The sequence below is a fragment of the Geotrypetes seraphini genome, chromosome 6, assembly GCF_902459505.1.
Source record: "Geotrypetes seraphini chromosome 6, aGeoSer1.1, whole genome shotgun sequence".
In the NCBI taxonomy this organism is placed as follows: domain Eukaryota; kingdom Metazoa; phylum Chordata; class Amphibia; order Gymnophiona; family Dermophiidae; genus Geotrypetes; species Geotrypetes seraphini.
In genome coordinates, this window is record NC_047089.1 from 227,455,176 (window position 1) to 227,469,062 (window position 13,887).

Genomic DNA, 13,887 nt, shown 5'->3' on the forward strand with positions numbered 1-13,887 from the left:
CGGTGCAGAGGATGGTGGGCCGGTGACGGGGCGGTGACGGGGACAGATTTTTTCCCCGTGTCATTCTCTATTAGGATCGCTCTCCAGCGATCCATGCGGTCGGTGGGGCCATGCCTCCGATCGCCCCCATTTACATGAGAACGCTTTGAGAATTTGTCAGCTTGCCAAGGATCGGACACGATCGGGCAGGTTAGTGAATCTAGCCCTAAGTGACTTGCCCTGGGTCACAAGGAGCAGTGCAGGATTTGAACCCACACTCTCCTCCTCCTACTAGATGGTAAACAGGCGCTCTCACTATCTGAAAAAGAACAGAATCCGTCAGAAAATCTGTCTCCTTTGATCCCAATCCACTTGTATTTCTGTGTCAAAACAGACCTTAGCTATTCGGCTTGCTGCCTGTATCTATTTCTGTTATGGGCAGAATGTCTGCTAACTATTTAAGATTCATCAGATTAGAGGCGCTATTACTATAAGCTGTTTTTGAAATCTGCTTCCTTGTAAAGTGCCTGGTCCTGGCTTCATTACTTCTCTTTGTGTTACCGTCTGGACCACTCAAGAGACGGTGCTTTCTTTCTATCAGAGCTGAGCAACTTGTCCTATGCAACTGTACCACCTAATGATATAATGCAGGAGCTTATTCAGATCATTCTTATTAAAACTGAGAGCAGGACGATGAGAAAGTAGCATTTCAGTAACCATTGGGTAAAATGATTTAGCCTTGTCTTGCTAATATTTATTTAAAACATTTATAGCCCGCATATCAAACATCTATAATAATAATAATAATAACTTTATTTTTGTATACCGCAATACCATGGAAGTTCAATGCGGTTAACAATAGAAGAGACTGTACATTTACAGCGATGATACATATTATAGTGTTGTTACATTTACAGAGATGTTACATAAATAGCAGTAATAAAAAGGCTTATATTGAAGAGGAGGCTGTGCATATACAGCGATGTTACATGTTATAGCGGTGATACATTTACAGTGATGTTAGATGTGAGGCAATGATAAGGCAGGGCAATTAGATAAAACAGAGATTGAGTGAGAGAGGCCATAGTGGCTTGGGAGGGGGGCGTAGTCAGAGGGCATGGAGGCATATCGAGGTCAGGAGGGTGCAGGGAAGGGGGGAAGGCAGCGTTAGCGGAATTTGTCGAAGAGGTAGGTTTTTAGTGACTTCCTGAACAGGTGGTAGGGCGGGGAGTTGGAAATGAGGGCAGTAAGGCAATTGTTCCATTTGCCCGCTTGGAATGCTAGGGTTCTATCAATGAATCTCTTGTAGAGGCAGCCTTTTAGGGAGGGAAAGGTGAATAGGTGGGCGTTTCGTGTGCGAGAGGGGCCTGCTATTTCAAGGTGCTCAGACAAGTAGATTGGGGAAGATCCTGTTAGAGTTTTGAAACAGAGGCAGACGAACTTAAAGATGATCCTTGCCTCTACTGGAAGCCAATGGAGTTTGGTGTAGTAGGGGCTAACATGGTCGTATTTTTTGAGATCATAGATGAGGCGGACGGCCGCATTTTGGACTGTTCTAAGACGTTTGATGGTATTTTTATAGGATCCCAGGTAAATAATGTTGCAGTAGTCTAATATGCTTAATACCAGAGATTGAACGAGTAGACGAAAGGCTTGGTGGTCGAAGTAACGGAGTATGCGGATAACACCATTACATACATAATAACACTTAAACAGAACAAAGTAAAAACGTCACCATACAGTATGCAATTTAAAAAAACAAACTTCAGCTCAATAACTCTAAATATTAATCGCATTCTAAAATTCCCAAGTCAGAAAATGCCATTCGAAAGAAGTGGGCTTTCAAGCTTTTTTCTAAAAGCTAGGAAGTCGTTGATCAGACAAATACCATCTGGATCCGAGTTCCACAATGATGGTCCCACTACTTGAAACATGCGAGCTCGATTCACAATTTCGGTAACAAAGCGGTGTGAGGGAATAACCAAGGCTTGCAAAGAAGAAGCAATTACCCTAGGCCAGGGGTAGGGCAATTCCGGTCCTCGAGAGCCGGAGCCAGGTCAGGTTTTCAGGATATCCACAATGAATAGGTATGAGATGGATTTGCATGCACTGCCTCCTTGAGATGCAAATCTATCTCTTGCATATTTATTGTGGATATACTGAAAACCTGACCTGGCTCAGGCTCTCGAGGAACGGAATTGCCTACCCCTGCCCTAGGCAATAAACCATGTATAGATTTAAATACCAAAGTTGATATCTTGAATTGTATTCTCCATGTGACCGGCAGCCAGTGAAGTTCGGCTAGTACAGGTGTAACATGGGAGTAGCGAGGCAATCTTGCCTTAGCTGGGTGTTCTGAGCTACTTGAAGTGCTCGAAGTGCTGTCTTCGGTAAGCCACACAAGAGAGAATTACAATAATCTAAGTATGGCAAAACGTAGCTCTGCATAACTATAGTTTGCAGCCGACAACCCCAATTTTCACCACAGAAGGGACGTGACTATGAAAATTTAAGGATGTATCCAAGATTACTCCCAAACTCTTAATTTCCTGTTGAAATAGTAACACCAGCATATACAGAATTGAGTTCCTGTGGCATTGTGGACTTCAATGCTTTGTCTTTGTATGAGTTCTCAGCCCAACCAAGAAGGGAATGACATGGAGCCATGAAACTGTTTTTACTTCAACCACTCTTGCTAAGTGGGTGAAGCAAAAACAAACATGGTGGGGGCAGAATTAAGTTCGTGTTGATGCGGGTTCTCTGAGGCAGCATGGCGAAACGCGTCAGAACCCGTTGAACCCCTGCATTAAAAGCTAAGACTGTTTTGAAGTTGAGCATTTAAAAAGACAAAATGTATTTAAAAAAAGATTTTAAAAAAGCAAAAAAAGTGAGAGAGTATTATTATACTTAAAGATACTACAGGGACCAGTGCAATGATTGAGAATTGAGCCGTATCAGTAGTGGGTTAAAATTTTGCTTCACCCAGCGGTCTCATAAGCTAAAAACGGTTCTCTGAGCACTGAGAAGTTTTACAGTGCAAACATTTATGAATGTGTGAAAATCACTAGTTGCTCATGCTAAAAAGTGTGTGACTTCACCATGTTTAAAGATAATCCTCATTCCATTCAGAAAATAAATATAGATAGGAACAAAAACAGAACTGTAAAATTTCACTTTGAAATTCCAAGTGGCTGCTGAGAAAACAGCAAAAAAGATCTAGGTGGCTTCCCCCCCTCCCCCCCACTCTGTATTCTGAAAAGAAGGTTCATTAGCATAATTGGTTACCTTGAAAATGGCACCTGTGCGTGACCTCGCATGTTCTACACTCCTGGCTTGACTTGTCTTTGTGTTAAGTCCACGCTTTTCCTTTTGCGGCATTGTTTTCTCAAAATGTTATTAATTTCTCAGTGTTTTTATTGTTTCTAGCGTTTTAATTGTATTAATGAGAGACTGCACAGTTTTTTTTTTTCTTGCAAGTTTCTTAACCCTTGGACATCACAACTGCTCTCCTCTGGCCGTCTTCCACCTCGCATTTTAATGATTCATTTTGTTCCATAAGCATTAAATAAGACTAAGTGCTGTTGATCTGTTCTATATATTTTATTGTGAATCACTTAAAAAAACACGTTATAAAAGTATTAGCAGTATATTAAGTCAATACATCAAATCAAATTCAAGGATGGGCAAACTCTCAGTGAAGGACATAATTGTTTTTGTTTGGTTTCCAGCTGTACAAAGAAATTGAAATCTGTCCAAAAACTACACAGCAAATTCAAATTGACAAGTTTGGTGCATCTCTTGATAATTATGGTAAGTCATTTTTGCATTTTGCATTGGACAGATTAGCTAGATAATTTACAGTTAAACACTTAGGGGCTCAGTATACAAAGCCGCAGTGGAGATTTCTACTGTGGGCCAGCGAGGTAAATGCTCCGGCGCTCATAGGAAATTAGAAACCTCTACCACGGCTTTGTAAAAGCCAGTGTTAGTTATGTATATTTATTGCCTTACTGGCATTCAACACTATGACCTGGAAAACACTATGACCTTTCTCTTGTTTGTGCTTTATACCAGTGGTTCCCAACCCTGTCCTGGAGGACCACCAGGCCAGTCAAGTTTTCAGGCTAGCCCTAATGAATATGCATGAGAGAGATCTGCATATAATGGAGGTGCCAGGCATGCAAATCTGCTCCATGCATATTCATTAGGGCTATCCTGAAAACCCTACTGGCCTGGTGGTCCTCCAGGACAGGGTTGGGAACCACTGCTTTATACTCTAGATTTTACCCTGTTCCTTCTAAGCAAAAATTTGCCAGACTTTGCCCCTAACTGCTATCATCTTGCAAGAGGTTCTAGGTCTGCAGCCTTATTGTTCTAGGCCAGGGGTGCCCAATAGGTCGATCACGATTGACCGGTAGCTCGCCAAGGCAAAGTGAGTCGATCACCCAGCACTCACTTTGCCTTAGCGATCTATCGGGCCGATCAGTCTTCCTCTCCCTGACGTCAATTCTGCTGTCGGAGAGGAAGTTTGGGCCAGCCAATCGCTGCCTGGCTGGGCGGAACTTCCTTTCCGACGGCAGAATTGACATCGGGGAGAGGAATGCTGATCGGCCCGAAGCAGGGAGAGCATGGGGCGGCGTCGGTGTTGGCTTTGGGGCCTGTTATCCATTGGTGGCGTTTTGGCTCCTGTTCCCCGATGGCAGTGGCAGTGGCTTGGGGAAGGGCAGGGAGAAAGAAAGAAAGGGGGCAGGCAGGGAGACAGAAGGAAAGAAGAGAAACAGAAAAAAAGAAAGGGGGCATGAAGAGAGAAAGGAAGAAAGGTCAAGGAGAGAGGAAGAAAAAGTTGGGGGAGGAAATGAGGTGTGGAGGAGAGGAAGCATACAGGCTGAAAGAAAGATTGGATGCACAGTCAGAAGAAGAAAGTGCAACCAGAGACTCATGAAATCACCAGACAAGGTAGGAAAAATGATTTTATTTTAAATTTAGTGATCAAAATGTGTCTGAATTTATATCTGCTGTCTATATTTTACAATATGGTCCCCTTTTACTAAACCGCAATAGTGGTTTTTAGCGCAGGGAGCCAATGAGCATCGAGAGCAGCACTGGGCATTCAGCGCAGCTCCCTGCGCTAAAAACTGCTATTGTGGTTTAGTAAAAAGGGAGGGGGGTGGGTATTTGTCTATTTTTGTATGGTTGTTACTGAGGTGACATTGCATAGAGTCATCTGCTTTGACCTCTTTGAAAAACCCCCAGAATAGGAATGATAATTAACAATTCTATGCGTACAGTGTGCGTTGTGTTTTTTAAAAATTTTATTGTTGGTAGATCATTTAGACTTGGTCATTTTAAAAGTAGCTCGTGAGTCAAAAAAGTGTGGGCACCCCTGTTCTAGGCGATCCTATAGCGTATTAGTGAGACTCCAGACAGTTTCTGCTCTACTCTACCTTTCAGGCTTTCAAAACATCCTGTCTCTTCTTAGTTTGTAAAATATCTTAATGGTAAGTTCCCAATACAAAAAGGAGTGGGGAAGGGACTATATTCACATCAGCCTCCAGAACAAGTATATGTTTATTTAAAAAAAATCTTTTAAAATGTTAAAAACACATACACGGAACACTTCAAGCCTAATAAAGAGTCTTTGATCCTATTTTACTGGATCCCCAACAAGGCCCGTGTTTCAGCATCTGAAAGAAAGCCTTAATCAGGGGTGTGCTTGTGTATCACCAGTAGATGGCGCAAGTATCATGGAAATACATAAAGGATGGCTCTAGGCTTGTGTAATCAAACAAATGTCTTATAAAAAAAACCCCAGAAAAGTCGGTCCAATGCGCTGCTTGAAGTTCCACACACAAAGAGTAGTGTCGTAAGTTCCCCAGTTGTATGGGCACAGAGCAATCCACAAATCTCAGATTACATTAGATATGGATAGGCTCAAACATGAGCTAACATTCATATCTTATTCATGAGGGGATAAGCCATGTTCTTCATTATGCCTCTGTCAGCCTATGTGGTGGTATGATCTGCTGCAAAAACTACAGTGATGCAAATGAGAAATATCAGTGCAAAATTGAATAAAAGACCTTGAAAAATTGTTTAAAACTAGGTGGTGTGGTCATAATTTAAAAAAGAGCACACTTCTTTATTCCAAAATAAATGTTCAAATTTTAAGATGTAAAATATATTAGAATCAAGGAAAGAGAGGAGTGCGGAGCTGATGCTCTTGATGCATGATTTATTACAGTGGTCTCAAACTCAAACCCTTTGCAGGGCCACATTTTGGATTTCTAGGTACTTGGAGGGCCTAAGAAAAAATAGTTAATGTCTTATTAAAGAAATGACAATTTTGCATGAGGTAAAACTCTTTATGCTGCAGTGGTCTCAAACTCAAACTCTTTGCAGGGCCACATTTTGGATTTGTAGGTATTTGGAGGGCCGCAGAAAAAAATTGTTAATGTCTTATTAAAGAAATGACAATTTTGCATGAGGTAAAACTCTTTATGCTGCAGTGGTCTCAAACTCAAACTCTTTGCAGGGCCACATTTTGGATTTGTAGGTATTTGGAGGGCCGCAGAAAAAAATTGTTAATGTCTTATTAAAGAAATGACAATTTTGCATAAGGTAAAACTCTTTATAGTTTATAAATCTTTCCTTTTGGATAAGTCTTAATAATAATATTATCATTTATATCTAAAGAGACATATGATCGAGAAACTTTTATTTTACTTTTGTGATTATGATAAACATACCGAGGGCCTCAAAATAGTACCTGGCGGGCCGCGAGTTTGAGACCACTGATTTATTATATCACATAACAATGCAGCTGTCTATGCAATTAACAGTATCCACAATAGCTTGAAGTGTACGGACCCAACACGGGCCGTGTTTCAACTTAACCGTCTTCCTCAGGGGTCCTAAGAATGGAGGTTAAACTAAGGCGAAAATGTGGATGTAGATAGGTTAGAACTTTTGAAGAATGCTTTCGGAAGAATGTGTTTGCCCAGACGGAGCCGTATTAACAGTGTGCAAGATCGCTCCATCTATCATCACCAAATATATGAAAATGCAAAAACCATAGATTTTTGAATAATATCCATTGAAATAGGTACATTGATGTTTTGGTGTATCTAGAAGCAGATGTGCTTTTCTGTCCTCGTAACACTTTCACATGTTTTACTAAACCAGCCGTCCAGCACCCACATCTGTTTTTGTTGAAGTTCAGCTATTTGTTGCAAGAAGTTTGGGAGGGAAATTGCTCCTGTTCAGGAGGGAGGAAGGGAAGGGGACAGAGCACTGATTGGAGGTGGCTGGTTTTGGATGAAATTCAGATTCAGTCGAAACCGAAAAAAAAAAAAAAAAAAGGGCTTAGTTATCCTCTAACTTATTTGCCTTGCAGGCAGGAGGGCAAAAAGAATATCCACAAGGTTAGAGGGCAAAGAAAGGTGCTAGTAGGGTCATGACCAGACACTGAGGGCACAGAAGCAAACGTCTGCCAGGACTCCTTTGATTGGAGGGAGAGGGTGACATGCAGGCACTGACCTATCTGAGCACATATTGTAAGGACCCTTAGGCAGTGACGGCCAGTTAGGAAACATGCTGGAACTACAAATATAAAAACAAATGGAGAGCATGAACACACTGTGGAGGCAGATCATCTGTTTCCAACAGAAAAATTCCAAAGCCTGTCACCCAGATAAATAAGTAGCAAGGAATAGCTTATATGCAAACTGGAATTTAAATTAGTGATTCAGATGAATCTCTGGTTATCTTGCCTGTGACTCTGCGAAATTTAGAGGTACATAAAAAATGAATGCAAAAGAGTAAATCTTTATGGCTTTAATCTCCAAACCAACAAATATATCTTTCTTTCTTCTTTTTTTTTAAGGTGGAATTATATTCAGGCCTATGCTATTTTTATCTGGATGTATGGTTGTGCAATGCAGGAACTTAGTAGGACTCTGGCAATTTGGATTCTTCAAACACATTCAAGTTCAACATTTTAGATTTTTCCTTACAATTTCAACAAATAAAATGCACAGTTTGAACTTCTAACAATAAAGGCTGGGACATATAGGACAGATTTTCTAGGGCCTTCAGAGTCTGATGATCATCATGATGATAAAGTGTCAATTATTTGTTTTTAAGGCTTCTCACTCTCATCAGTGGAAGAAGAAGGAATCCAGCGATTATATGTGAATAATATAAAGGAAACGGGTCTGGCTTATAAAAAAGGTAAAATTGATAAAATATAGCAATGTGAATTTCTTACCTTGGAAGACTGTGTCTTAGCTCAACCAAAGATCTGCATAAGAACATTAGAATTGCCACATTGGGTCAGATCAAAGGTCCCATAAAGTTCATTACCCTATTCGACACTGGCCAATCCAAGTCACTAGTAACATAGTAAATGACGGCAGGTAAAGACCTGAACGGTCCATTCAGTCTGCCCTGTGACTACATGCATTACAATTTCATGATTGAATATTTTTTTTTTTTCTTCTGGGCTACAAACCTTAGAAGTCCCACCCGGTACTGTCCTTAGGTTCCAACTAGAGAATGACACGGGGAAAAAATTTGTCCCTGTCACCGCCCTATCTCCTTGACCACTGACCCTGCCCCGTCCCTGCAACTACTGTCTCCATAGCATCCATAGAAGCCTCAGTACTGCAATATTTAGCTTATTCCTTCCTTATAAATCAAAGTTCTGGCTGCTGAACTAGAGAAAGAGATGTTCAGCTGGCAGGGCTTTGTTTATAAATTTTTATCAACACAACTAATATACTACTTTATCCTAAAGCAAAATAAAATAAATATAAATTTTTTTTTCTACCGTTGGTGTCTGGTTTCTGCTTTCCTCATCTTCTTATTCAATTTCTTCCATCTACTGTCTGTCTTCTCTCTGCGTCTTCCATTTGCTCTGTTACTGTGCCTCTCCATTCACCCCCAACCCCCCAATTGGTCTGGCACCCATCTTCTTCCCTCCGCTCCCCCCATAGTCTGTCTTCTTCCCTTCCATTGTCTTCTCCCCACTCTCTGTTCTCCATTTCCCTTTAGCATCTTTTCCCCACTCTGTCTTCCACATTTCCTTTCAGCGTCTGTTCCATTCCTTTCCATCACCACCCTTCCCTCTCGCCACCCCCTTCAGCGTCTGTTCTTTTCTACCACCCTTCAGCACCCCTCGCATGGTCCAACCATCTCCCTCCCTCCCTCTTACCTTCATGGCGTGTTACAATGTAATTTGTGCAAGCTGCCAGAGCCTGCAAGCTCGGTTCCCGTCCCATCCCCACAAACCATCTCGCTTTTGTGTTCCTATTTTCCCCATTTCTAATATTTCCCCTATGTATCTGGCATTGCTCCCCATATGTCTATATACTATCCCCATGTATGACCCCTTTATGTATCTGTCCCTATGCCACCATGCACATAATTCCCCCCATGTATCTCCCCTTTATGTCTCTGTCCTTATGCCCCCATGCACATAATTTCCCGTCTGTTTCTGTTACCTTCTTGTATCCAGATTTCCCCTCTCTTCCTCTTCCACACCAATGTGTCTCTTCTCTGCAACCCCATCTAGCTTCTTTCCCTCTTTCTTCCCTCACCCCCCCCCCCCCCATCTGCCTGTCCTCCCCTTTTTTTCCTGCTGTGGGTTTCTTTTTCTCCCTCTTCATCCTCTTGGCCCAGCATCTCTTTCCCTTTCACTCCCTCCTTCCTAGTGTGAGCCTGGAACTCACGGATCACATGGTCCAGCAGCCCCCTCCCGCCCGATCACAGCGTTCTGCCATCTCCCTTACTCCACCTCACCTTAGGTGCCAACTTTAATTCTTCTTCTCCCAGCCGCACGCGCGGCTGCTTGAATTGTTGAATCTTCTTTTCTGACGCAACCGGAAACAGGAAGTTGCATCAGAGGAGAAGATTCAACAACTCAAAAAGCCACGCGCGCAGCTTATTGAAAGTGTGCGGCTGGGAGAAGAAGAATTAAAGTCTGCACCTAAGGTGAGGTGGAGGGAGGGAGATGGCAGGACGCGGGATGCGACGATCGGGTGGGGATGCTGGACCGTGCGATCCGTGATTGCTTCACTGCGGAGACAAGACCACTGCCTCACGGGGCGGTGAATAGCCTTGTCCCCGTCCCCGCAGAGACCACTATTATTCCTCTTCCCATTTCGGCGGGTTACCAGTGGCTAGCCACGGGTAACTACCACCGTGTTATTCTCTAGTTCCAACTACTTGAGTTGCCATTGACGTGTACTCCAGCACATCCAAACCATCCCCTGGGGGGTTTCAGACCATAAACGTTTGCCCATTCAGATTCTAGTTAAAGATCCTCTGTGTTCATCCCATGCTTTTTTGAATTCTGTCACCGTTTTCCTCTCTACCACCTCCCTCGGGAGGGCATTCCATGGAAAAGAGCTTCCTAACTTTACTTCTAAATCTACCACCCCTCAACCTCAAATTATGTCCTCTAGTTTTAACAATTTCCTTTCTCTGGAAAAGATTTGGTCCTGTATTAATACCTTTCAAATATTTCTACCTTGTAGGATTCCCAAAAGTAGCATAATTCCATGCTAAGTTAATCCCTAGGGATCTCGGAGGCCTTCCCTAGGTCTTCCTTAACAGTTTATAGATGTTTCATCCAGGAACTTGTCCAAACCTTTCTTTAAACCCAGTTTGGGCATGCATTCTTTAGTGCACATTTTGTGATGCAGTAACCATTGGCAAAGACTTGCCCTAATGGCTACTGCTGGCTAAAAAGAGCCATGTGTTAACCATTTAGCACCTTGTGGTGTGGAAACTGAGCAGGGTATGGGGTGGTGATTGGGTGTGAGCAGCAGAGTGCATAGTACATTACTTATGCGAAATGTCAAGGTTGACAGTAGCACTAGTGCACTTAATGCTACCTGAAGAGTGAGCATGGTCCCAAAAATTACAAACATCAATAAATACCCTGATCAAACCTCCAATATATTCCATGTGCAGTAATTTTGATGCCTTGTGCGCCATCTGCAGGTCATTGACATTTATGACACATTAGAACTTCCAGACTGGCTACAAACAAAACTGGGATTTCCATGAGCATCCTCTGTGTCCATCGATGTTCTGAACCATCAAAGATACCGTTAGAGTTTTAGCACTTGATGGCTTACAGTAGCAATAATGCACTTCTTAACATGTTTCTCATAGAGCTTGGAAACCTTGGAGAGGGAGTAGAATCTGATTCCTTTTTAATGGGAGATGGATGCATTGGCAGCCATCAATGTTTGTTGCATGCCTTTTTTGAAAGCTGGGTATGAAAAAATGTTAGTCCAAGTCATTGGAGTTTTGCAGCTCTAGAGGTCTTGATATTCAAGAACCGTGGTGTTTAGGCCTCTCTCTTACACCAGTTGTCTTGTTTAGAAGTATACTCCTTCGTTAACAGAGTGGTCAATATTCTTTGGCACAGTGTAATTTAATATTGGAGAAAAGCCTATGCATCTCCCCAGGAAGGTCTCTCCTGTCAGAAACCGCCCGCAAATACTCCTACAGCCACTTCATCCCCCAACTCTGGAACCAACTCCTCCTGCAAATCAGATTACAGAACTCATTGATGACCTTCCGAAAAGTGGAAACTAAAATTACAACTCCCCTTTCATTCTACCCTCCCTTCTCCATTCTGAACCTCTACTTAAATTACTGTATAGTCCATTCTTAACCTGTACTTAAATTGCTGTATAATCCTTGTACTTAAACTAGTGTATAATCTTTGTATTGTCCAAATATACTCCACTGTGAATGTTCGCTTGTAGGCCGTTCTGAGCTACTGGGAGGAGGGGATAAAAATAGAAATAAATAAATAAATATATGATGTTATTTGCTTGTTCCTTTGTGTGCTATCCTACTTTTAATGGCGGCCCTTTTTTATTTTATAATTCTGTATTGATGTAAACTGCTGAGAGCTGTGTTAAAGATTTGGCGGTATATCACATTTTAATAAACATAAACATTCACTCTGTAGCCCCTCAATATCTCTCCTCACTTATTTCCCCCAATTCTCCCCCTCCTCCCCCTCCCCCCCGGTGAGCTCCATTCATCAGGTAAGTCCCTCTTTTCTGTACCCTTCTCCTTCACCGCCAGCTCCAGAGTCCGTTCCTTTTTCTTGCTACGCCGTATGCCTGGAACAGGCTGCCAGAGGTAATATGTCATGCTTCGTCTCTACCAGTTTTCAAATCCAAGCTAAAAGTCCAATTTTTACGAAGCCGCTTTCAACTCTTAACTCCACTCACCATCAGATACTTATACCCATTATATCATTCCTTCTGCTAGAAACTCCCCAACCCTGAGTGCAAAAAACACTTCCCATCATCATAACCTCACAAAAGTTTAAGATAATGCTCTCATGACTACCCAAACACCACCACCAGCAACACCCAAATCCGAACAGTATTATCTCTACTCGTCTAAACAACAGAATCCGGACAATATTATCTCTATTCGTCTAAACAACCTATCACTATCTACTATCTACTACCAATTTATCCTGGAAAAGTCCAGAACAACAATTGTAACTTAACGCATTCTTGTTTATATGTACTGCAATGCTACTGGAAATGTCCAGTCTTCTAACATGTAATCCGCTTAGAACCGCAAGGCACAAGCGGAATAGAAATCACTTATGTAATGTAATGTAATGTAATGGTCCTGTCCATTCAAATTAGATTGTAAGCTCTTCTGAGCAGGGATCATTTATTGAATGTTAAATGTACAGCGCTGCGTACACCTTTCAGCGCTATAGAATGATAAATAGAAGTAGTATATGCTGACTATACCCATAACGACCCACAGGCTTTGCACTTACTGCAGATTCATTTTTGCATTTTCCTTGCAGAAAGTGCAAAAATATAATGCACTTTAGTAAACATGCCCTTTATCACACACTATTTACATAAAAACATAGAAACATGATGGCAGATTAAGGTTAAATGGCCTATCCAATCTGCCCATCTGCAGTAACCGTTATCTCTTCCTCTCTCCGAGAGATCCCACGTGCCTATTCCAGGCTTTCTTGAAATCAGACACAGTCTCTGTCTCCACCACCTCTTCTGGGAGACTGTTCCATGCATCTACCACCCTGTCTATAAAAAGGTTTTTCCTTAGATTACTCCTGAGCCTATCACCTCTTAACCTCATCCTATGCCCTCTCATTTCAGAGCTTCCTTTCAAATGATTTATCAATTAGCGTACTAAAAACTCCCTATTAAAATGAGTATATGAAACCAACCAAAAAAAAACCTACAACAAGAAAATCAGGAAAAATTTATGAAAGAAATGAAAACTAACAAAACTTTTCTTGCCTGTCCCACATCCCTGTTACCACATCCTCCAGCAACAAATCCTGGATTATGTATTAAGTGGAAAAATATTTCCCCAGTTTGTTTTAAATGTGCCACTTAGTAACTTCATGGTGTGTTCCCTAGTCTTGATGCTCTTTGAAAAAGTAAGGGCTCCTTTTAAAAAGCCACAGTAGTGATTCTTCCACAACAAATGCGCCAAAGCCCATTCAATTCCTATGAGCTTCAGTGTATTTGCCATGGGAGAATTGCTACCACGGCTTTCTAAAAGGGGCCTTCTCCACTCCACTCCATTGTATTATAGACCTCTCCAGTATAGATTTTACTGGTCTTTCATTTGTGTCTTGGGGGGAGGGTTCCTTTCTGTTTTATGGATATTGCTTTTTATATACTGCTCTCTCATTTTCTATTACATTTTTTTTTTTTTTAAATCTTTATTGATTTTCAAACTTTGACAGTGCAATACAATTAATTGAACATAAAAAGCACTATTAACTACACAAGTAATACATAAAACAATCATTTTCTCCCATCCTCCTCCCAATTATTAATACAATAAGACATATGAGGTGATTACAATATTATA

At 41.6% G+C, this 13,887-nt stretch overlaps 1 protein-coding gene across 9 annotated transcripts in view; it reads left to right on the forward strand.

Moving 5' to 3' along the window:
- TIAM1 (TIAM Rac1 associated GEF 1) overlaps positions 1–13,887 on the forward strand; it is a 460,276-nt gene that overhangs the window by 305,426 nt on the left and 140,963 nt on the right. For all 9 annotated transcript variants that reach the window (XM_033949522.1, XM_033949519.1, XM_033949524.1 and 6 more), the window contains 2 exons: positions 3,708–3,789; positions 8,122–8,208. In XM_033949522.1, coding sequence (XP_033805413.1) covers positions 3,708–3,789; positions 8,122–8,208 — 169 coding nt within the window. The remainder of the gene's footprint in view (positions 1–3,707; positions 3,790–8,121; positions 8,209–13,887) is intronic.